We start from the raw sequence: 23,337 nt of genomic DNA on the forward strand, positions 1-23,337 counted from the left end.
ACCCACTCCGCACCCCAGAGACTGAAGTCTGGGGAGAAAATAGGGACACAAATGAGTAGACAGGTGGGAGGGGCTTGCAGTGTGTAGACTGCAAGCAGACAGCTTCAAAGTTTCCCATTGGTTTATGGGGTGAGGGGGCCACTTAAGAACCTGTGTAGTTGACACAAATTACCCCTCAGAGCCTGGGGCGTTTTCTCAAGTAAGCCTCCTTTAAGTATACCTCTTGATGGGAGCCAGGCCTTCAGGGAAGGAGGCAGATGTCTGGGCAGGGAGCAAGAAACAGGTTTCTAAGCATTTTGGGAAGGATGAGGGAGAAGGGATCTGACTAGGGATCTGGGCTTTCAAAAGCCACCGCTTTTATTTTTTATTTTATTTATTTTTTAATAGAGGCATGTTTAATTTATTTGTTTGTTTATTTATACAAGCACTGGGTACAGTCAGAAGCGCGGGAGGGTGAGAGAATTCACCAGAGCCAGAGCGGGGAGTCAGAGCAGGCAGAAGGACCGAAGTACACTGCTGAGGGGAGCAGCGGGCGGCAGGAGAGGTCTGCGCGCCATGTGGGACCCTCCTCCGGTGGCCGGGGAGCAGCCGGGGATCGAACCTGCGCCGCAGAGGCCGCGGGCAGCTTCGCAACCCAGTGCTCAACTGCTGCGCCACTGGGGAGGCCCGAAAAGCCACCGCTGTTATAGGAGATGCCCGGTGTGAGTGTCCCCTAGAGCTGTGCTGCCCATGGCTTTGGGGCAGTCATGGCCTTGAGGGGGTTGCTAAAGCAGGGATGGAACAAACTTGCCCATGATGCCTTCCTGGGTCCTGCGGGGGGTGGCTAGTGGTTCCCAAGTGACCGCAGTCTGGAAGGAGCTGCCCTTCCAACCTGGAAAGTCCAGGGCTGCTTTTCTTTTATAATCACAAAAGCATGAGACATCGTAGACCTATTTAGCTTTCTGAAAATATGGAAATCCTTCCTTCCCATCACCCCACGCTTTTTCTCCTTACGCAGTGGAAAGGATTCGAGGGCTCTTTCCAGACATTTTTTTCCTGTGCATTTGCAAACATACATGAGCAACCCCCCACCCCCACCCCTTGTTTTTTTTTTTTTTTTTAAAGATTTATTTATTTATTTGTTGTTTTTATTTATACAAGCACTGGGTACAGTCAGAAGCGCGGGAGGGTGAGAGAATCCACCAGAGCCAGAGCGGGGAGCAGAGCAGGCAGAAGGACCGAAGGACACTGCTGAGGGGAGCAGCGGGCGGCAGGAGACGTCTGCGCGCCATGCGGGACCCTCCTCCTGGCCGGGGATCGAACCACTCTGCAGAGGCCGCGGGCAGCTTTGCAACCCAGCGCTCAACCGCTGCGCCACTGGGGAGGCCCCACCCCTTGTTTTTTGCTTAATGGAAATGGGCTGCCCCACTCGCTTCGTTCCTTCCACCTTTGAATCACCCTTGGTCATGACACGGCAGTCTGGAGACCCTTCACTCGGCAGGGGCAGAACGCAGCCCCGAGGGGGCGATGAGTTTCCCACTCTCAGCAGGGAGAGATCTGAAGCCGGATACTGGAGACTCGGTCTTGCTGAGCTGAGCCTCACCGGGCCCTCCAGAAAGTGAAGATGAGCCAGACTGATGGCCCCGGGCTGTCTGACTGCGGGCTCCGCACCGTGCAGATGCATCTTCAGACAACAGGCTAATGGGGATCCTGCAGGAAGGTATATAACTAGGAAATCACTCTTTTCCAGATGAACAAGGCAAAGTTCAGAGACAACAAAGTCTCTTGTAAAAACTGCCCACGAAGTTAGCGGAAAAGCCATACTCCTGGCTCCCAGGCGCCTCGTGTCGGAAGGTGGGCCGGGCCGGGCCCTCGGCTGAGGCTGGCGGGCAGCGCGGGCTGACCCACCGGAAGGCGAGGCCTGCAGGGAGCCTCGCGGAGCCCCGGCTTCTGTTGGACCCACGTCAGGTCCGTCAGGTCCCGGGGAGGTTTCTAGGCTGCCGGGCAGGGTCCTGCCGTTGGGAGCTGCGCCCTCTTTGGGGTGCGAGTTATTTCACCGACGTCAGGGGCGTCTTCGAGAAGATGCGCTCCTCCGCGGGCCCCGGGAACAGGATCTGCGGTCTAGACCCGGCGGGCGGCGGGGCAGGTGCTTTCACGCCCGGGCCTCGGAGCCAGCGCGCAACTGGCCCCGATCGCCGGGGCGGCCCGCGCTCCTCGGCCAGAGCGCCCGGGGGCGGCCTGGACGCGTCTGCGGGCGCCCTCGGGCTCCGCCACGGCCCAGAGGCGCGCCGGCCGCGCGGGGTGCGGGGGGTGCCTGTCCCCGCGGGACGGCGACGTCCTCTCCCTGGAACACCTGGCGACCGCCGGGCCCGCGCCCCACCAGGCCGCGCGCACACCCCAGCGCGGCGCCCCGCGGGTCGGGCACCGGCCAGAGCAGCCCGCACCCCCGAAGCGCGTGGGCCGGGGCTGTTAGGTCACCGGCCGCGCCCCGCCCCCCGAGCCCCCCGAACCCCCGAGCCCCCCGAGCGCGCCGACCCCGCGCGGCCGCCAACGCGCGCGGGGCGCGCCCGGACCCCGCGAGGCCCCGCGGCGGCGAGGGCAGCCCGCCCACCCCCGCCATTGGCTCCGGAGAACAAAGGGGCCGCCCCGCGGGCGCCTCCGATAGGGCCGCCCGGGTCATCTGAGCGGCGCGGCCAACCGGGCGGCGGGGCGGCCCCGGGGACGGCCGGGCCCCCCGCCAATCAGGGGCGCGCGCCCGCCCCGCCGGCCCGGGACTGGCGGGGCCCGGGAGCCCAGAGCCCAAGTCGCCCCGGGGCGGCAGTTCCCGTTAACCTTAGCCACAAAGCCCAGGTATTTATTCCCGTGCCCCCCGAGTCCCTCTGCGTCCGGCGGGGAGGGGCGCGCGGAGGGACGGGCCGCGCCGGGGCAGCGCCCGGCCGGCTCCCCCGCGCGTCTCCACCCGGCCTCGGGCTGCAGGCGGCCTCCGCGGCCTCGGGGTCCCCTGAGCCCCCCGCGCTCCCGCCCCCCGCTCCCCCTACTCCTCGCAGCCCACGGGGCCAAGGACCGGGGGGTGCGCGGGGAGGGGCTGCCGGCGGGGGCGAGAGCAGCAGGAGGGCCGGCGAGGGCCTGGGGAGGGGCGAGGGGCGCCCGAGGCCCTGGGGCGCGCCTCTGCCGGAGCTGGTGTCAGTCTCCCCAAGGGCCGAGCCTCTGGCGGGCCGGGAGCCCAGAGCTCGCCGCAGAGTGACACGTAGTAGGTGCTTAATAAATGATGAAGCGAGTGGGGATAAAATGGGGCGCGAGAACAATAAGGGGGACGCTCCTCAGAAGTTGGAAATATGTTAGTGCCGGGATCCCCTGGAAAGTTCCATTTCAGGAAGTGGGCGCAAGAGCCAAGATCTCAGGGGGCCGGGGCCAGGCCTGGGCGGTGGAGGGCGCAGAGGTGCCGCCCGCCCGCTGCCCGGGCAGGATGGCGCCTGCGGTGGGTCGTCTTGGTCAGCGGGGCCGTGGGGGCAAACCCCAGAGGCTGGAGACCGAGGGGTGCCAGGCTCCACCGTTCACGGTCTTGTGCAGTCCGGGGCTCCCTCTGTAACATGAAGGGCTTGAGAGGGTGTGAGTCCCTTTCAACCCCAAGGCCCCGTGATTCTGGGCTTCTAATGTGCTTTGGCCTGAAATTTCTTTAATTTAATTGTTCCCTTATAAAATGTTTTATGAACGGTTTATGGCATGCGGATGTGGGGAGAGAGAAACCCTCCCTGTCTTCAGAGGCTCGTGTGTTGTGGTGGCGGCAGACGCGTTAGGTGGCAGAGGAGATGCTGCCGGCTTGGGGGGGCGCACAGGCTGAAGAGAGAAGGGCCGGAGCTGAGCCCAGCGATCCCCCAAGCCCGCCTGCTCACAGTCACCCGGGGTCGGGCTGGGCAGGGGCGAGTGGGTGAGAGTAGCCGAGATGGGGGCTGGGTGTGCAGGTATGGAAAGACGGTGAGGCAGGGGAGCCTCATCTCGGGACAGTGGGGTGCGCTGGGATATGGGGTAGGGTGAGCAGAGGCCAGATTTGAAACGGTTTGGTCAGGACATTTTCAGCTGAACCCACTGAATAGATGAGGCAAAGTGATAACAGGTGCAAATTTGATTGTAGAGACACGTCGCTTGCGTGCTGGGCGGCGGGTGGTGGGGCAGGGCCAGCCTTCGTGCTGGTGGGAAGAAGGAGGCCGGAACTGGGGCTGCAGCAGGTGATCTCATATTCAAATCGCACTGGTACCCCGTGTGGACTGTGAGGGGGCTCATGCTTTGTGGGAGCTAAAGGTGGCAGAGGTTTTAAGAGGCCTGACCAAGACTCTCTGTCCCCCGGAGAGCCGAGTGGCCCCCAGGACGGTGCCAGTTTTGGTGGAGGTGGTCTGGTCCTGTACCTGGCCCCGGCTGAGGATTACCCTGAGGCATCCAAGTAGGGCAAGGTGGCCTGGCAGGAGGAATGCTGTCCGGGGGTGCAGGACACCCGAGGCAGGGATCACTTTCCACCACGCAGTCAAAGGTGGAAAAGTTTATAAATTAGAACGTGACACCTCTCCCAGGGGTTGTCAGCAGTGGCCTCAGCCCTAGGGGTCAGGGTCCGCATGCCCTGGCAGGCTCCTGAGACTTGGCTGGGGTGCAGGTACGTGATGGCTGCTCTCTGCTCTAAAGACAGGTGCTTGTGCTAGGCAGGTGGAGGGAAGTCCTGGAAGGAGGACCCTCAAGGAATGGCCTGGAGGTCTGACGGGGATCTGGGGGGCCGGGGGAGGGGAGGGGAGGGGTGACTGCCCTGGCTGGCCTGGCTGGCTGAGCATCTGGTTCCCAGGCAGTGCCGGTGAAGCAAGCTGGAGTCAGGAAACTGGGCTCCTCCTCCGGGACAATCTGAGGGACGGTTCTTACCAGGAGGGGGACGGAGGGTCAGCAGCAGTGACCTACGAGAATCTGTACTGCGCCTCGTGAACGTTTTCAGGGCCCTTCCACGCATTTTTGTCCCCACGTTTGACAGAACTGTTCTCTACACAGGAGCAAGAACTATTATTCCATTTGCAGATGGGGAAACTGAGGCCCAGGGGTGGAAAGTGGCTTGTCTGGGATGACTTGGCTAACCAGACAAGCTGGATTCTAAGGCCTTAGGCCTCGCTGCCCTGGAGGCTCTGGGCTCTCTCCCCTGCAGCATCTCTCTGTGGGGGGCGGGCAGCCTGCCTCCCCACCTTGCTTGGGCGACTGAGGCTGGCAGATGCTGGAGCAGGAGGGGGCAGGGCAGGGCATGGAACTAGGCCACGGTGGGTGGCGCCTCCGGCACTTGGTCTGGTGCGGATGGTGCTGATTGAGGTCTGGAAGTCGGGGAGAAGCAGGGTGGGAGGTGGCTGAAAAGATGGGGTGAGGGCCTTGGAGGCGCTGGAGAGTCATTTTGGTTATTGCTGGGGTACCTGGTGCTGGGCTGTGGGGAGGGGGCTGCCCTCCCCTGGTCTGGGCAAGGCAAGGCCTGGGGCTTACTTGTCCGGGGTAGGCACAGGGGTGGGGGTGGGTGGGAGGTAGCACTCGGGCTGGGCAATAGCCGCCTGCCATTGTTGGCCTTGGGTTTGCACCACCTCCTTGGTCCACACTCTGGATGAGAGCAAGTGTAGGGCTTGGGGTTTGTCCAGAGGCTGGCCAGGGCACTGCCCAGGGCACAGGCCTCAGGCAGAGTGGTCTTTGTTGGACTGGCCATGGGGGGCCCTGCTGGCTGTGGCTGCATCCTGGGGAATCCCTCCCTTCCTGCAACAAAGTGGGGTGAGGCCACAGGTGCACGTCTGGGCTAGCCTTGGAGGCACGGGCCACCAGAAGCTTCCAAGGTGCTCCCCAGGTCTTTCCAAGGTCCAGCTCCCAGCACCCCTCCCTTCCATGCATGCTCGGACCTGTCCCCTCAGGGCTCTCGGCCAGCCTGGAGGACCCCTGCTCCGTGCCCACCTCCCCTGGGGCTGCGGGTGTCCAGGCTCCAGCAAGCTGCTGTGAAGCCACAGGTCTCAGGCGTGCTGGTAAACTGTCCACCCCCTTGGGCTCCTGAAAGGCCCCTCACTTGGGTGAGCGGAGCCTGGGTCCCCAGTGGGTGCTGGGGGTCTCACATGGTTCAGATGCTGCCGGAAGACTGATGGTTCCGGAAGAGTGTGGTGGGGGTGTCGGGAGACTGACGTGCCTGCCTTGTAGAAAGTGTGGGTGCGGCTCTTCTCAGCCTGAGTTGATGGGAGAGGAAAGCTGCTGTCGTTTGGAGGCCTCAGAAGGGATGGTTTCTGCAGCCTGGCCTCCCGTGCTCCCCACAAACCCACGGAGCTGATCTCAGCCAGCTGGAAACCTGAGCCCCTGCGCTGCGCGATGGGGACAGTGTGACCCGGACAGTGTGACCAGGGCCTGCGGCTGGGACGGGGCCTCCTGGAGAGAGGGCGGCTGGTTGGGAGGGGCGCATGGGGGAGGCTGGGCTGAGGAGCCAGCTCTGGGGGCTCTGGTTCGCGGGGGGAGCCAGCTCATCCCTGGAGGCCTGGCCTTGGAGGCCTCTTGCCACCGGGGCTGGCTGGGCAGGGCCTAGTTCTGCTTCTAGGACTTTCTGTCCCGCGGCTCCAGCTTGTCCCCAGCCAGCCCCCGCGCTCTCTCGCCGGCCCCAGCCGTCTCTCCCCGGCACAGCCCACCACCGGCTGTCCCCCGTGTCCCTCTGTTCCCCGAGTGTCCTGGACAGTGGTGTGTGTGGGGTTTACACGGGTGCTGCTGCGCCCGGCAGTTGTGTGCGGGTTCACCGCCACCGGCCTCTCCGGGCCTGGGGTCGGCGTCCGGGTGTGAGCGCTTCTGTACTGTGCGTCTCTGGACCTTCGCCTACGCAGCGGGGAGCCGCGATGGCCCCTGGACGCGTCTGTCTGCCGTGACTGGGCATCTCTGTGATCAGTTTCCTGCAGGGGAACACCCGCTTGTCCCCCATATTTGTGGCTAGGAAGGACTGGGGCGAGGAGCCCCTGGGGGAACCCCCTGTTTCATTTGCTCCCTCCCTCCCGACTCATGGGCTCCTTGTGAACTTGGCACCCCCAGCATTTCGGGGGTGCGGTCGAGGCCGCCGTCCCGGCGCCCGCATCCAGCCGGGCTTGGAGAGCCTGCAGACGTCCTCTGTGCCCTGACGTGCCGCTCGCCTCCCGGGCTGGTGTGCGGGAGCTGAATTTCACACTTGAGTTCCACGCGCTCAGCACAGGGTGGGGGAGCCTCTGCCAGTCCCTCCTCTCAGCGCAGGAGAGCGCCCTGGGCTGCAGGACCGCAGTCTTCAGCCACCAGACCGGGTGCGCAGCGGGGGGCGGGCCAGGCGGGAGAGGAGAGGGGTGCCCACGCGGGGGGGCGTGGGGAGGCCTGGCGCCTCGGTGGCAATGGAGCCCGGAGCAGACCAGTGAGATGGGGGCAGGGCCTGGGGGGTCGGGCGAACCCCGGGGGGCTGGGAGAAAGAAGGACGGGCCGCTCGGAAGGCTGGTGCTCCTGTGCAGTGGAGCTGGGGGCACGGTGGTCCTTTGGGAGGCACCTCATGCCCATGGCTTCCTGGGGTGCCATTTGAGCTGGCAAAGGCTTGGGTGTGGCCCTGGAGAAGGCTCATGGCCGCGCAGGGTCTGGGGTTTGGGCCTTGGCTGGCTCTGGGGAGCTGCCACCCCTCCTGGCCTGTGCCCTGCGGGAAGGCTCTGGTGACAGACGAGAGAGCCGCACCCGCCGCTTCTCCCTCCCCGGCCTGCGCGTGGAGACACGGCTGCCCAGTGGGAAGGTTCCGGGCCCGGCCCGGAGGATGTGGGGGCACCTGGAGCTGCCCCTGCCCTGCCTCTCTGGTCTGGTCCCCATCCTACCCCCCACCCCCAAGTTCCTGTAAGACCAAAGCTCCTTTGTTACCTTCCCCTGCCCCCAGCCCTCGCCACCTGCCGCGGCCACAATCCCTGCTTTGTGTGGCCTGCAGTTGTCATGGCAGCTGCCCGCCGAGGCCCTCTGGTGAGGGGCTCCTGTCCCAATCGCAGCCTCACCCGGCGCGGGTGGTGGGGGCCGGTGCCGGGCCCTGTCCTGAGACCCGGCCCGTGGTGTCTGCGCCTGCTCCCCACAGACTCGCCGGCAGGGAGGTGAGAGGCTGCTGGTGGGTCAGGGCCTGTGTGGAACCAGGCGGCCCTGAGACTCGGTGTGGGCACCGCGGGGGGTGGAGCAGCTCCTTGTTGCCTCCTGTGCTCGGGGCAGGCTGTCCCCCAGGTCCGGGCGCCTCCCTTGTCAGCCGGGGCCGCGTCAGGTGGGGCCGCGTCAGGTGGGGCAGGTGCTGGGCAGGAGGGGCAGCGGCGAGGCCGAGGGGGGCTGGGGGGCCTGAGTCCTGGCTGACCTGGAAGGACAGGCCAGCGGAGGGACTGCCCTGGGATGGCCTTTGTAGGGGGTTTGTCACAGGGTGACCCCGGCTTGCTTTCCAGACACGCCCCCCCCCCAGCACACGGGGAGGCGGGGCCCCCTCACCGGCCTGTCTGCCTGCGCCTCCCCTCCCACCTCCGCGCTCTCGTGCCTGACTCTGTCCCCCTCCTCCTCCTTCCCCGTCTGTCTCCCTGTGTTGGGGTGCCCCCTCTTTGCCAGTCCTCTGAGCCTCTCTGGGCGGATGTTGAACCTCCAGTTGGCCAGTGTTTCCCCCAGGCCTGGGCTCAGAGTACCCGGGAGGGGGGAGCGTGGCACCCCTGGGGCCCGAGGTGGGCCTTCCTGCCGCCCTCCCCTTTGTGCACCCCAACCACAGCAGGAGCTGTAGGGGAACAAGCCAACTCCGAAAAGCCCCCCACGCCAGTGCGAGAGAAGGAAGTTGGGCTTTGAATGGGATTGAACAAGCCTTAAACGGGAATGTGGCTGCACCCCGGGAAATGACCAGGAGCTTGCAGAGACGTGGTCCTGCCACGCAGCCGGGCGCCCGTGCTCCCCGAGAGCAGCCGGAGCTTGCCTCGGGCGCCAGGACGCAGGGTGTGGTGACTGCTGGGGTGTCACTGTGACCTCGCCCGCACGGGGACCTCCCTGCCTGCTCGTGCCTCTGCCCCCGGAGGGCACACGCCTCGTGACTTTAGGAGAGGAACGGGGCTTGCAAGTTAGAAGTTGGGGTCCCCTCCCCAGACTGCAGACCCCGTCCTCTGGGTCTACATCTCTGAGTGCCGGCTCCCAGACCCAAGGAGGCCCGCGCAGCCGGCCGGAGGCTCCCTGGGCTTCTGAGAGGATGGCCCTGCGTCCCGCAGGGGCAGAGACGAGCCCGCAAGGAGGAACTTTCTAAAGAAATGCCCCAAGGGCAGGGGGCGCCTCTGGCCCCTCTGGCATTGGGGGACGATTGATTCTTCTCTATGGAGACTCCCACCTCGCCCCAAACTGGTCAGCGGGAGGGGGACCTGGAGGGGGTGAGGGGAGGCCCTTCGGGCAGGGTCTGTGGGAGGCCCTCCAGGGCCAAGGCGGGGAGACAGGAAGGTGGGGTGAGCAGACGGCACCCCTCTCGGGGCCGGGGGCGGGTCCGGGCGTGGGAAACAAGACCCCGGTGCTCTGGGGAGGCAGCGGGGCCCTGGTGGAGCCGAGGACCCCGCAGCAGCCACGGGGAGCCCCAGTTGAGCGGCGCCCTCTGTGCCCGGCTCTCCTGGCCCGGCTTTGGCAGCGGGCACGGGGAGTTCTGGGCCGTGATGGCGGCATAACCAGACCAGCGCCGGCCACGCCAGGGGCGGGTGTCACGGAGAAGCGCAGGTGGGGCCTGACGCGAGAGCGGCCGGGGGTGAGCTGAGGAGGCGTTTGCGTGGGGACCTGAGGGGGTGCGCGCAGAGAGCACCCCAGGCCGAGGCAAGGCCGGCGCCGAGTCCAGGCGTCCCCGAGCGTGTCCAATTAAGTTGGGGTTCCTGGTCCTTGGGGCGATGCCCTCCACACCCCCCATAGGTGCCGAGAGAGTGGGCTCGGGGAGTTAGGAGACACGGGGTCGCCCAGCAGCCCCCCCGGGACCCGGCAGGCGTGGAAAAGCTCTGAAACAGCAAACGCGCTGTCGGGGCAGGAGGACGGGGGCGCCCATCTCAACCTTGTCCCAAAGGCCAGCTCCCTCCTTTGCTCCCGTCTCCCCAAAAGATGGCAGGACAGGGAGGCTGGGTGGTGCCGGGAGGGGCCCGCCAGCGCAGGTAGAGGGCTGGTGCAGGCAGGGGCGCTCGCCCCCTCGCCCCCCACCTCCTGGACGAGTGATGCAGGGTTTTTGCCTCCCCTCTGCCCATGGACCCCAGAGCGGAGCTCCCCGGGGCATCATGCTGGATGGAATCCACGGTCTGGGGTGGGCCCCTGCCTCCCCCTGCCGAGGGGTGACACACCGGGACGCAGGTGATGCTGACTGACGCTAATTAAAACGTCAGGCAGCTGGTCCAGACATTGGCGCAGACGGACCCTGTGTCCAGGATGAACTCAGGAGTGGGGTCCTTGCTCACGTGTGGAGGTGGAGTCCCCTCCCTGGGGCAGCTTCTGGATCCCAGGGTCCAGCCGTCCTTGGGCTGGATCCAGCTCTGGCTCCACTGCCGCCTCCTGCTGGCCAGGCTGGGAACGGCTCTTTCTGGGTGGTCAGACCCCTGGCATCCTCTGGAGCTGGCCTCTTTTTTTTTTTTTTTTAAAGAGGCACGTATTTTATTTATTTATTTGTTTGTTTGTTTGTTTGTTTATACAAGCACTGGGTGCAGTCAGAAGCGCGGGAGGGTGAGAGAATTCACCAGAGCCAGAGCAGGGAGCAGAGCAGGCAGAAGGACCGAAGGACACTGCTGAGGGGAGCAGCAGGCGAGGCAGGAGAGGTCTGCGCGCCATGTGGGACCCTCCTCCGGTGGCCGGGGAGCAGCGGCGGATTGAACCAGCGCCGTGGAGGTCGCGGGGAGCTTCGCAACCCAGCGCTCAACCGCTGCGCCACCGGCGAGGCCCCCCCTTTTTTTTTTTTCAAGATTTATTTTATTTTTTATGCATACAAGAGTGGAGTGCAGGCCAGAGGTGCGGGAGTGAGAGGATTCACCAGAGACAGAGTGGGGAGCAGAACAGGTGGATCTACTGAAACACACTGCTGAGGGGAGCAGCGGGGAGACAGGAGAGGTCTGCTGCACCTGTGGGTCAGCTCCCTGGCCAGGGGTAGAATTCAGGCCGCAGTGGCTGGCGATAGATTGATAGCGCTGAGACTTAACCCCTGCACCACCAGGGAGGTTCCCCCCCCCCATAAATTGATCACTTTTTGAATGTCTTTGTATCTGGCAATTTGTCAGTGGATTCTCTGGCACATTCTAGTTTATTTTTTTAAGTTTTTAAAAAGATTGATTTATTTGTACATACAAGAATAGGGTACAGGCCAGCAGTGTGGGGGTGAGAGGATTCACCAGAGACAGAGTGGGGAACAGAACAGGTGGACTGACCGAAATCCACTGCTGAGGGGAGCAGAGGGCAAGTCAGAAGAGTTCGGTTGTGCCGTGTGGGTAGCTCCTTGGCCAGGGATCGAACTTGTGCTGCAGTGGCTGCAGACAGCTTCATAGCTTGCGTCTTAACCCCTAGCACCACCAGGGATGCCCAAATTCTAGTTTAATAATCATCAGCGGATGACAGTTTTCTCATCTTTCCATGAATGTGTGTGTGTACAGGTGTGTATAGTTAAAAATAGAAAAAAGAGGCCCCAAATGGAATCACTCGTGCTGGAACCCAGACTTAATGCTTCACCCTCTCCCCAAGTGTCCTCTTAAACCATTGAGGCGCTTCCTGATCAACACCAGGAAGCCACCTGCGTGGTAAGGCCCTGCTTTCCTCTGAGATTGTCTTTTGCTAATAACCTTGTTCCACTTTCTGTCTACACACCTCTCCACTCTGTGTGAGCCCTTCACCATCTAGACAGGATGCCGCCCTATGCATGAATCATTCAGTAAAGTCAATTAGATCTATTGTTGTGTAGCTCAAAGGAAACTGGGACACCAGGGCTAACAAGAAGCAGGTTTATTGCACCGGTGCTGACTCAGCGGATCCCGTCCCAACGCTGAGCCTGTCTGTGGCAAGTCAGGGGCTTATACACTTTTAGTTTCTACAGAGTCCTGGGTGGGTTTGCATTGGCAGCTGGACATGGTCAGATAGGACGTGGCTACATACCAAGATGTGAGATGTGTGGTTGCAGACCAAGGAGTAAAGGGTCAGGCGTCATGGGACCCCCCCAGGCCCATCCTGCTTCAGGGTTAACATCTGACGAGATTCCTACCAGGAACCAAGTGGCAGACCCGGGACTGAGCGAAAGGTCGTCACTGAGACCCCAGACTACTTGTCTCAGGTCAGCGGGCTTCGCTACGGATTTGAGTTTTGTGTTTTGACTTTGAGATATAGAGAGGTATCTCTGTCTGCCTGTCTTTCTATCATCTATGTCTGTCTTCCCCATGGGTCGGCTAGTTCCTCCAGCACAGTGTTGAAGAATGGCAGTGAGCGAGACTCCTTTTGCCCAGCTCTAATGGGCTGCTAATATTTTACCTTTGGTTATAACATTTGCTGCAATGTTTAATATTGCTCCCTTGTCAACCTGAGAATATCTTATCTTCCCAGTCTGTTCAGAGGGTCCTCCCTCCCTCTTTCAGAAAAGCTGGGGTTTTGTTAGATAACATTTTTGCATTTAACGAGATGGTGCAGGTGTGAAAGAAGTTAATGTCACGAATGACGTGTGGTCGGCGGCAGCCCTGGGGAGGCCTCAGCAGGCCTGGCTGTCCTTGCGCGGGGTGAGCTCACCTGGCTCGGTGTTGCTGGCTTGTGTGTCTGTGCCCAAAGAGGGCTTGTCCTTTGCCCCTGGATTGTGCTCGTGTGACACCCCCTCCCGCCCTCGCCGCCAGTCACTGTCGCGGCAGGTGAGCTGGCACTGAGCCCGCCTCCTCCCCTCCTCCCAGGTGTTAGTAGAACCTGTTTATGCAGGTAAGAGGCTGTTGCTCACTTCCCAGGTGGAACTGGCTTTCTGGAAAGTCTTCTAGTCGTTCACACGGACACATTTTGACCTACTCTCGCAGCTCTCTCTGGAAGGTGTCCATTTTATAGATTTTTCAAATTTATTGATAAAACATCTGTACATAGAATTTTAAGATTTTCAGATTCTTTTTATAGCTGTGTCTTCCCTTGATCCTGTAAACTGCTTTTATCTTTCGTTCTTCTATTCCTTTGGGCTTATTTTGTGTCTTTTCAGATTTTGGGCTCTTGTTTAGAGTTTTTCTGTCACAGCTATTGCATTGCCGTGGGCCAGCACAGCAGTAGACGATGAGGCCACCTCAGGGTTGAGAGAAGCGTGCAGGGTGGTCAGGGCGTCGGTGAAAGAAATGACAAACAGACACACTTCAAGAGTGAAAATCTGAGTGTCATTTTCTTTGAGTTTGTGACCAGTATATATGTTTTCCAAAAGCACAGGGACAATGAATATCAATGAAATCAGCTTGCTCATGGGCTCAGTCTATCACCATCAGGGAGGTGATCTACATAACAAACAATGACCATTATAGAAGAAAGAAGGAAGTTTAGAAAGACAAATAAGGGATTAAAGTTTGTAGTTCTAGAAAGACAGGATAAGATTTTTAGCATTCTTGTAGTGGTTCCTGGTGGTCGTTATCTTTTGATAAGCTTCTGCCTTTTCAGGGAACTTCCGCTGCACTTCCTCTGCTTCAGAGTGTTATGCTGTTCTCTCCCTGCTCGCTGGTTGCCCAGCCGGACCTAGGGACCTTGGCGAAAGCCATTCCTAAAGATCACTGCGGGGGGAGGTGCAGCAGGTCCCCCTTTGTTTTTAGAAGGGAGCTGGAAGGCGTACATATCTCGTTGAAGACGATGAATGGACCTGTGAAGTAAGCGGACACAGAGGGGAAGGAGTAAACAAAGGAGCAGGACGAGTAGGGAAAGAACAATAAAGGAGAGAAGGAGGTGATACCAGTGCGTAGGAGTCAAAGACTGGAGAGTGGAAGCTAGAGAATGAGCAAAGGAAGAGACTGAAGTGTGCAGATGAGACTTGCTGACAGCAGAAATTTCAGCTTGGAGAGACGAGAGGTCATGAGAAAGGTCATTGTCTTGCCAGATGCCCAATAGGTGATGTTTGGTGAGATTCCAATGTAAGGAGGAGTTATAATGTAAAGGCGTAACACAAATGAAACGAATTGTGTTCCGTAGGGTTCCAGACACCTCAGAAAATGATGAGAAAGCTTGCCTCCATTGGCAGGCTTGCCTCCATTGGCATGGCAACGAGTAGACAGTTGTTGTTTGAGAAGTTGAACCTCATTGCCAATAGCAATAACAATTTCTTCCAGAGCATTTAACTTTCTTTCTAACTTATAATCAATGTCCCGCTGTATTGCGAGCGCCATGGACACGTTTTTGGTAGGTCATTTACAAAAGAAGCTGTCTTAGCTTCCTGAATTAAAGCAACGGAGGAAGCAGCTAAAGAGGTAACTAAGGAAATCAGAGCGGCAATGCCTAGAATAAGGGTGGCAATAAAACGTTTGGGACGAAGAAGAGCATGTACTTCATGTAAAACTTGCATGGCAGTATTATCATACCAAGGCATATCATGTAAATCAACAGATAACATAACATAGGAGGGTCTTTTGAGCAAGACCACCACAGGATATAGATGAGCAAGAGAGGGGGTAATACAATTAGTAACAATGCAGCCGGAACAATGAATGGAGTAAGAAGTCCCACGCGATTGAATGCGTGTAGCTGAGGCGTTCCCCAGAAGTATAGCGAAGGGGTATCCAAGGTAGGCACGCACTGGGATCTTAGTGGTGTCCTGTCCAGGTTGTTTGAAGTGTACATCAAAGGCAGCAAAAAGACGAAAGAGTTCAGGCTTTATGACAGAGCTTTCTGTTCAGGGGACCAGGTTATTCAGTCCTGCCAATGGAGGCAAGCTTTCTCATCATTTTCTGAGGTGTCTGGAACCCTACGAACAAAGCAGCAGTTTCTCCACATTTTAGTTTAGCTCTATGTCAACTCCCTGGAAGAATTGTACTCAAAGCCACACAAAAGGTTAGCTCTGCTAGAAAAAGAAAAAAATATATATGTATATAACATTGCTGTAGAGTCTGGTTAGTCAAAACAAGAAAACTTTGTTGAATCAAGGTAAAATGTAAAAACATTTTCAATGTTACGCCAAACAAAACAGTAAAAATTAGGTGTATATCCAACAGTCTATACAGTCCTTTGTAGAAAGATTTTTACTCTCAAAAGTTTATCATTTTGAATCAATTGAGGCCTTTTTTTTTTTATATTGTGTAGAAACAAGTCCTGCAGACATTAAATCATTGAAGTATATAATATTGCAAGGCAACAGTAATCATTGACAATTTACATACATATCAGGTATGGAAAGATTTTGTTTTAGAAAACCAATGTTAACCATTTTTGTACATATTAGAGTTTTACCATTTTTTCAAGTGACAGTGATTCCCTTGTAGTGTAACTTTACCAGGTAAACCAGATGGGATAAATTTATGTAATGTCCTTCCCAGGAGGAAAAGGAGAAAGTTTGTGGAGTATCTCTAAAGCTCTGCTGAGGTTCCACAAAATTTCCTTTAATTGATTAAATGACAGGCTACCAAATTTTACTTTAATTTAGATTTTTGGGAAGCTGTGTCATAAATACTTAGAAAACAGCAAAAACAACCATATTTAATTTTTATAAAAATTCTAGCCCTGAGTATAATATTGACAATCAAATCATAACCTTTAATTGTCATCTCAAAAATCTTAGTTTTTCAGACACTAAAAGACATTATGTGCCCAACATCATTAACCTAGACAAGGGCCAAGATTATACCCAATGTTAGTGTATAAGTACATGTTTTGAAACAACCCATTAGATTAAAACTCAGTTATTATTAACCAAAAATTATTTTAGCTAATGTGTTCCCAAAATACTAAAATATAAATCATTTGAGTATACAAAATTTGTTTTTGTAAAATTTCTTTTTGAGATTTTTAACACTTTCCTTAGCCTTGTTACTTTTTAATTCTTTTAGACCTTCAACATTTGCTTTAACACTTATCACTTTACTTTCAGGACCATTAAAATATCTATTTTTAATACATGTTTTTCTTTGTAAACATACATTTTACATTTCATCGATTTAAGATTGTCACATCTTTCATTAGCAGTAAGGCATTATAATACTGTTATTTGTTTGTACCAGATGACTTAAGTGTGAACACACAAGGTAATATGACATTAGAATTTTTAGCTTTCACAAATAGGTGCAAAAAGTAAACCTGAAAGTTTAGTTGTAGGTTTAGTTTGTTATGACTGGAATTCCATTTTGCATGGCTGTTAATAACATAACATACCTGCTGCACCTCCCCCTGCAGTGACCTTTAGGAATGGCTTTCGCCACGGTCCCTAGGTCCAGCTGGGCAACCAGCGCGCAGGGGGAGAACAGCATAACACCCTGAAGCAGAGGAAGTGCAGCGGAAGTTCCCTGAAAAGGCAGAAGCTTATCAAAAGATAACCACCACCAGGAACCACTACAAGAATGCTAAAAATCTTATCCTGTCTTTCTAGAACTACACACTTTAATCCCTTATTTGTCTTTCTAAACTTCCTTCTTTCTTCTATAAAAGTCATTGCTTGTTATGTAGATCACCTCCCTGATGGTGATAGACTGAGCCCATGAGCAAGCTGATTTCATTGATATTCATTGTCCCTGTGCTTTTGGAAAACATATATATTGGTCACAGACTCAAAGAAAATGACACTCAGATTTTCACTCTTGAAGTGTGTCTGTTTGTCATTTCTTTCGCGGACGCCCTGACCACCCTGCGCGCTTCTCTCAACCCTGAGGCGGCCTCATCGTCTCCTGCTGTGCTGGCCCGCGGCATTGCATCTCGCTGGCTTTTTATTGACTGGAAACTGCGTTGAGGTAGAACCAATACACCTGTAGACGAAGAATAGCGGGCAAGCGCCGCACGTCCTCGCACAGTGACGGCGCCTGGGCGACCAGCGCCCAGAGCAGGAAAGGGGGTGTTGCTGGACCCGCAAGCCCCTCCGCCCCTGCGGTCACAGTCCTCTCTCAGGCCACTGTGCTGCCCCCACCGCCGGCCAGCCCTGCCGGCCTCGGGCCTCCCACGAGCGGAGTGGAGGGGACTGTGCGCGCAGTGTCCCTGGCCGCTGCCCCGGGTGGGCGCGTCTGCCACGATGAGAGGCAGCCCGCAGGCCTGCCCACGAGTGGGGCGGTCAGGGCGTCAGCCACGGCTTTGTGGGAATCCAGTGAGGTCAGGGGCGAGGTGCTGGCCGTGTGGCCGGGCGTGGAGGGGCCCTGGGCCCAGCGCTGCGGGACTGGGGGGCATCAGCGCAGGAAGGGCCCCGCGCCGGCGCCCTCAGGAAAGGACGGGGTGTTTTGAAGCTGGGCATCTTGTGTTTGCTCCCTGGGTGGGAAGATTTCGCTGGGTCCTTTATCCTCCCCGCATCCCCTGGGCGGAGGGTCGGTGGGTGCCAGCCGGGGCCGGGCAGGGCCGCCTCTCCTTTCTCCCCCGCTGCCCTCCCGTCTGCACTCCGCGCCCCCCCTCTCCGCGTGCCCTGCCCTCCTGGCTGTCAGCCCCCCCTCGCCGGGCAGCGAGTGACCCTCCCGTCCTCTCCCCTTTGCCTCCAGCAGGCGCCGCCCGGCCATGAAGATCAAGCAGGAGAAGCCCAAGCAGGAGAAGCCCGAGTGGCTGCCGCCCGCGCTGGGGCCGCAGGCCGCGCCTTCCAAGAGAGATAAGGAAAACATCTTCCAGCGGCCCCGGGGCCTCCTGTCATGCCAGACTGTGGGCAGGCCGCGGCCCCTGGGGGGACAGGAGGAGAGCGGGGCGCCCCGGCGGACCCCACCCGCCGAGCCGGACGGGGCGCGGGCGGGCCGGGCCCCCGGGGCCGCCCCCGGCCCCCTGAGCGCCGCGCTGGCGCCGGGCGAGGGCCACTTCGCGTGCCCGGACTGCGGGAAGCGCTTCAGCTGGTGGTCGTCGCTGAAGATCCACCGGCGCACGCACACCGGGGAGAAGCCCTACCCGTGCGGCCGGTGCGGCAAGCGCTTCAGCCAGAAGCCCAACCTGGCGCGCCACCAGCGCCGCCACACGGGCGAGCGGCCCTTCTGCTGCCCGCAGTGCGCGCGGCGCTTCAGCCAGAAGCAGCACCTGCTCAAGCACCAGAAGACCCACGCGCGCCCCGCCGCCCACGCGTGCCCCGAGTGCGCGCGCTGCTTCCGCCACCAGCTGGGCCTCCGCGTCCACCAGCGCGCGCACGCCCGGGACCGCCAGGGCGCCCGCGCCGGCCCGCCCGAGCTGCTCCGCGACGCGGCCGCCCGCCGGGGCTGCCGCCTGCGTGCGGGGGCGCCGCGGGGGCGCCCCGAGTGGGCCTGGCTGGGGCCGGGCCAGGCGTGGTGGCGCCCGCCCGGGGCTCGGACCGCCGCGCCCGCCGCCGCGGGGCCCGGCGGGCCGCGCCAGTTCATCTGCAACGAGTGCGGGAAGAGCTTCACGTGGTGGTCGTCGCTCAACATCCACCAGCGCATCCACACGGGCGAGCGCCCCTACGCGTGCCCCGAGTGCGGCCGCCGCTTCAGCCAGAAGCCCAACCTCACGCGGCACCTGCGCAACCACACGGGCGAGCGGCCGCACCCCTGCGCGCACTGCGGCCGCAGCTTCCGCCAGAAGCAGCACCTGCTCAAGCACCAGCGCACGCACCTGCCCGGCGCGCAGGCGGCGCCCTGCCCCAGCTGCGGCCAGAGCTGCCCCAGCCGCGCCGCCCTGCGCGCCCACCAGCGCGCCCACGCCGCGCCCCCCGAGCCGCCCGCCGCCGCGCCCCCCGGCCAGGCCCCGCCGCGCAGCCCCCCGCGGGCCCGCAGCCCCCGGGCCGGACTGTGGGGCCGGGCGCGGGCGGGCCTGGGCGCCCCCGGCGAGCCGCGCCAGTTCATCTGCAACGAGTGCGGCAAGAGCTTCTCCTGGTGGTCGGCGCTCACCATCCACCAGCGCATCCACACGGGCGAGCGCCCCTACCCGTGCCCCGACTGCGGCCGCCGCTTCAGCCAGAAGCCCAACCTCACGCGGCACCGGCGCAACCACACGGGCGAGCGGCCCTACCTGTGTGCCGCCTGCGGCCGCGGCTTCATTCAGAAGCAGCACCTGCTCAAGCACCAGCGCGTGCACCGCGGGCCCCTGGCGCCCGCCCCGGAGCCCGCGCTCTAGCGCCCGGACGGGGCGCGGCCCGGGAGCCAGGCCGGCTGGCGCGTGGAGCCCGCGGGCGAGGGCCCGTCCCAAGGTGGCTTCTGCAAGGCTCTGAAGGCCCAAGAACAGATTTCCAGAAGTTTCCCAAAGGGCCGTGGAGGGCTGAGAGAGGAGGTGCGGTCAGATGACCTTCAGTCTGGAGCCTGGATGGGTCCGGGTCTGCTCCCCGCCTTGAGAAGTGGGACCCCAGGCTTCAGGCCCGGGAGAGGACGTCGGGGCTCCCGGAGGCTGCGGGTGTGACCCGTCTCTCGGCCTGCCCCGAGGGAGAGCCTGGACAGACTGAAACCGAGGCTGGCACAGGCAGCAGGGCCCGGGAGGGTCCGGCGGGCACTACCCAGTGCCCCTGCCAGGCATACCTTGGGAAGGAATGAATGATTCCGTGGTGCTCTGCTACCCAGAGTGCTGTCCTGGCGCCCCAGGACCGCTGTGTGTGAAGGGCAGGGGCTGGGCCTCCTGGGGTGGTCCCAGTTGAGGAGTGGGAGCTTGGGGTGGCCCCTGGAGCAGGAGGAGAGACCATTGGGGCGGCGCCATGCCCGTGCGGAGTGTGGCTGCCGTGGCTCCTTGGTGGGTCATGGCAGCGGAGAAAATGAAGGCTTGACTCTCCTTGGTCTCCTGGTCTTTTGTGGGCTCTGCTTCTCGAATTCTGCGCGCTGAGGTTCCACCTGCCCAGGAGGTGGGGGGAGCCCTGTGCATATGAGCATCGCAGCCCCGTGCCCAGTTCTTGCTGGGTGCAGGACCTGCCCTTGCGCTCCAGGACGGTCTGATCTCTTCCCGCCCATTCCCTCACCTCAGCCCCAGAGGGCACCCCTCATGCCCTTCAAAGCAGGGTCACCTGGGGCCCTGGTGGATGGTGTCTTCCTGCAGGAGGGGAGGGAATTGCAGAGAGGTGGATGTTGGGGTGTCAAGGTAGTGGGAGGCGGGAGGTAAAGGGGCGGCCCTAGTGTGATTATGTCACACCACCTGCCTCCCCTCCCCCCAGGTGTCCCTGGATTGTTCTCTGAATGCAGAGAAGTGCTCCCTTCTCTAGGGTCTTCCTGGCTCCTGCTCGGTCTGTGTTGGCAGGACTCCTGGAGGCGTGGCGGCCACGGCTTACTCGGGCACTCAGGGCCGGGATGCTTAGCGGTGCCGTCCGCTCCCAGTCCAGCGCTTAGCTCACAGGCCGTGTGTGTGAAATCTCACGCTGGCGAGGTGTGCCCAGCTGCTGGTTAGCTCTCCCGACCAGCAGGAAGCCAAATCAGAAGGGTTTTTCTGGGCCCCCTTGCTGACCCCCAGCCCTAGAAGCTCCCTGTTTTCCTGCAGTGTCCCGCCCCTGTCCCACAGCCCCTCCCCAGCCGGCCCTGCTCAGGGAGGCCAGGCACCCAGCTCTCACCAACCTGCCTTCACCCAGAGGGAACGCTCGGGAGCCATTTGTTTACTCCACTTCTCTACCTAGCAATCCCTGAAGCTGCTTGCATCAGCCCCCCTCCTCCAGGAAGGCACCCTGAAGTGCCATTCCTGCGTTAGAGAGCCACTGTCTGCGAGGAGGGATCTGCAGAAACTCCGGGCCCACGTGGAGTTGGATGCCTGTGGGCAGCGCAGGCAGTGTGGGCGGTGCTGACCAGCCCGCAGGGCCTGGGTGTCTTCCATGGCTCATGTTTGCTGCATCAACCAAGCAGCTGTGTCGGTAGAACTTGGGGTTAATGAGAGCTACTTGCAGCTTTTCATCATGTTCAAATTCATGAGGATCCTGCTCACTGGCCCCGTGGGACCGTCTCACACTGGGTCACGGCGGGGGTGGGGGGGGCACGGGCGAGCACATGAGTGGAGAATTACTGCGGTGTGGGCCCCCTGGGTCAGGCTGGGGTTGGGTGGCAGGGTGGCCCTGAGCGAGCCCACTCTGGCCAGCTCTGCGGGGCCCCGGGGGTGCTGCCACAGGCAATAAGCCAAGGTCTCACCGCTGCCCTAGCGGGCGCCCCAGCCAAGACCTGAGCAGCGGACCTTATTCTCATGGCCTGGAGGCTGGAAGGCCACCAGCAAGCGCGAAGTGTGGGCAGGTTGGGCTCCCGGAGAGGGCCCGGCCTGGAGACCGAGGGCCACCTGCCTGTGTCCACGTGCGGGGCGGGGGGCGGGGAGCGACAGTGGCATGGGGGCGCTGCCTGGCTGATCTCATCAAACTTCATCATCTCCCAAAGGCGCACCCCAAATGCCCTCACACTGGGGGCCAGGGCTTCAGTGTATGCATTTGGGGGGACATGTGCATTCACTCAGTAGCACTCATGGCCTCCCGCCTTGGGGAGCTCCTGGACCGCACGGGAAATCATTTCAACGCACAGCACCGAGTGGTGTAGACTCTGCTCCTGAAGCGGGCTTTCGTGCTAGCGTGGCGTCCGCTCTCCCCAGGAGCCCGGGAAAGCGGCCGGCACCGAGGAAAGGGGTGAGGCGCTGGGACTTGTCCGCCAGGCACGTTGCAGATCCTGCTTGCAGCCCCCCCACTCCCCGTTATCCTGAGCTGCCTCCACAGCCACGGGCCTCTCCAAGGGTGGGCCGACACCGTCCGTGTCCCTCTCCAGCCCCCTTCATCTAAGAACAGTACAGGGCCAGGGAGGTTTCGGGACAGCGCGTCCAGTGAGGGACGGGCGTCAGATCAGCCTGGTGGCCTGGCCCCACAGGCCGCGGGGCACGCTGAGGTGACGGGCTGCAGAGGGAGCAGAAAGTGACCAGGACTAAGTCAATCGAGGCCTCGGTGGGCCCGGGCCCTGCCCATGGCGGGCGTGGAGCTCTGCCTCCCGGAAGCGCCTGCGGCTGGGGCAGACGGAGGGGAGAGGAGCGGCCTGGGTGCTGGGGAAGTGGGTGTCTTAGGTGAGCGACTCGAGCCACAGGTCGGCAGCAAGGCGGCCGGGCCTCCTGGGAGACTCGGAGCCCACCGCCCGCCCGTGGGCGCCGCCCGAGGAGCGCAGCTGCTGGCAGGCCCCGGGGAGAGCAGCGGGCAGCAGCGGGCAGCGGCTCCTGGCGGGTGCGGGATGCCCGGAGACCTTTTCCTTCCTTCGCAGTCGCTTGGTAAAGCAACACCTTCGACCTTCGGCACGCGGGGTGTTGGGGCCCTCCCGTGTGGGCGGAGAAGAGGGACCCCCCAGGACTCAGGCCCCATAAGGAGTGACAGGCCTACCTCGGAGATACTGCGGCTTGTCAGACCAGCGCGAGAAAGCAACCACCCGAGAGAGCGAGTCACGGGACTCTGGGCTCTCGGGGCGCTGCGGTCTACGGAGGGTGCAGTGGCGTCATTTCTAAAAACCACCCAAACACGTACACACCTTAATTAAAAATACTTTATTGCTGAAAAACACAAATTATCTGAGCCCACAGTGAGTTGGAATCCCCCTGCTAGTGGAGGGTCTGTATGGGTGAAATGCAGGGGAGCCACCCCCAGGGGTGCGTGGGCCTGGGGGGAGCTTCAGGGCTTGGCTGGATTGATGCCACAGGTCACATCTTGGTTCAAATTTCAAGGAAAGGACGTCAGCGAGGAGCCTCGCAACCAGGGCCTCCTCTCCTGGTGGGCCTCTGCTGGGGGGGTGGGTACGGGGGCAGGTAGAGGGGTAGGGTCCAGCCTGCAGAGCTTTGCCCGCAGAGCCCAGGCCTATATGGCCTCAGCCCACTGGCCGGCCTGGCACTGGCAGCTGGAGCCTGGAGCCTGCAGACTGCGTCCACCCATTCCCCAGCACTGACGGCTGATGCTGGGGCTACAGGGCTGCTGAGCGCAGGCCCTGCCCTCTGACGCACAAGCCCTGGTGTGAAAACCAAGGCTTGCCAAACCCCAGAGTGACGTCAGCACCAGTGCTTGGGGAGGGATGTCAGTGTCACTGTCCAAGGAGGGATGGAAGGAGCTCCTTAGGAGAGGCAGAGCCCAGGGGTGCAGCCCCTCAAAGAGCATGGCCAGGCTGGTGTCTGCCAGAGCAGCTCTGGGGGTGCCCCGGGGGAGCAGGTGCATGCGCATCTGGTGTGCATGGGGACAGGGGACAGGGCAGGGTCCTGAGTAGGGCTCGCGGGTGTACATGCCCTGCACACACTGTGCCGTGGGCCAGCCAGCTGTTTCCTGGGGCACCGGGGCTGTGAGAGTGACCGCCAGCTGGCCACTGGCCTGCCCGTGTGCAGAGGCGCCGC

General features: G+C 60.6%; 1 protein-coding gene across 1 annotated transcript; it reads left to right on the forward strand.

Annotated features, from left to right (window-relative positions):
* The first annotated feature begins 8,037 nt into the window (after positions 1–8,037).
* On the forward strand, positions 8,038–19,161 carry ZNF775 (zinc finger protein 775). Its single transcript, XM_054691927.1, has 2 exons — positions 8,038–8,087; positions 17,601–19,161. The coding sequence occupies exon 2, from the start codon at positions 17,614–17,616 to the stop codon at positions 19,159–19,161; it is 1,548 nt and encodes a 515-aa protein (XP_054547902.1). The 5' UTR covers positions 8,038–8,087; positions 17,601–17,613.
* The last annotated feature ends 4,176 nt before the right edge of the window (positions 19,162–23,337 follow it).

This window comes from Talpa occidentalis, unplaced genomic scaffold (genome assembly GCF_014898055.3).
Source record: "Talpa occidentalis isolate TD23 unplaced genomic scaffold, MPIMG_talOcc4v2.1, whole genome shotgun sequence".
Taxonomy (NCBI): Eukaryota; Metazoa; Chordata; class Mammalia; order Eulipotyphla; family Talpidae; genus Talpa; species Talpa occidentalis.

Bases quoted from the DNA above. Each gene is read 5' to 3' on its own strand.
- ZNF775 (XM_054691927.1), top strand. From the start codon at position 17,614: ATGAAGATCAAGCAGGAGAAGCCCAAGCAGGAGAAGCCCGAGTGGCTG.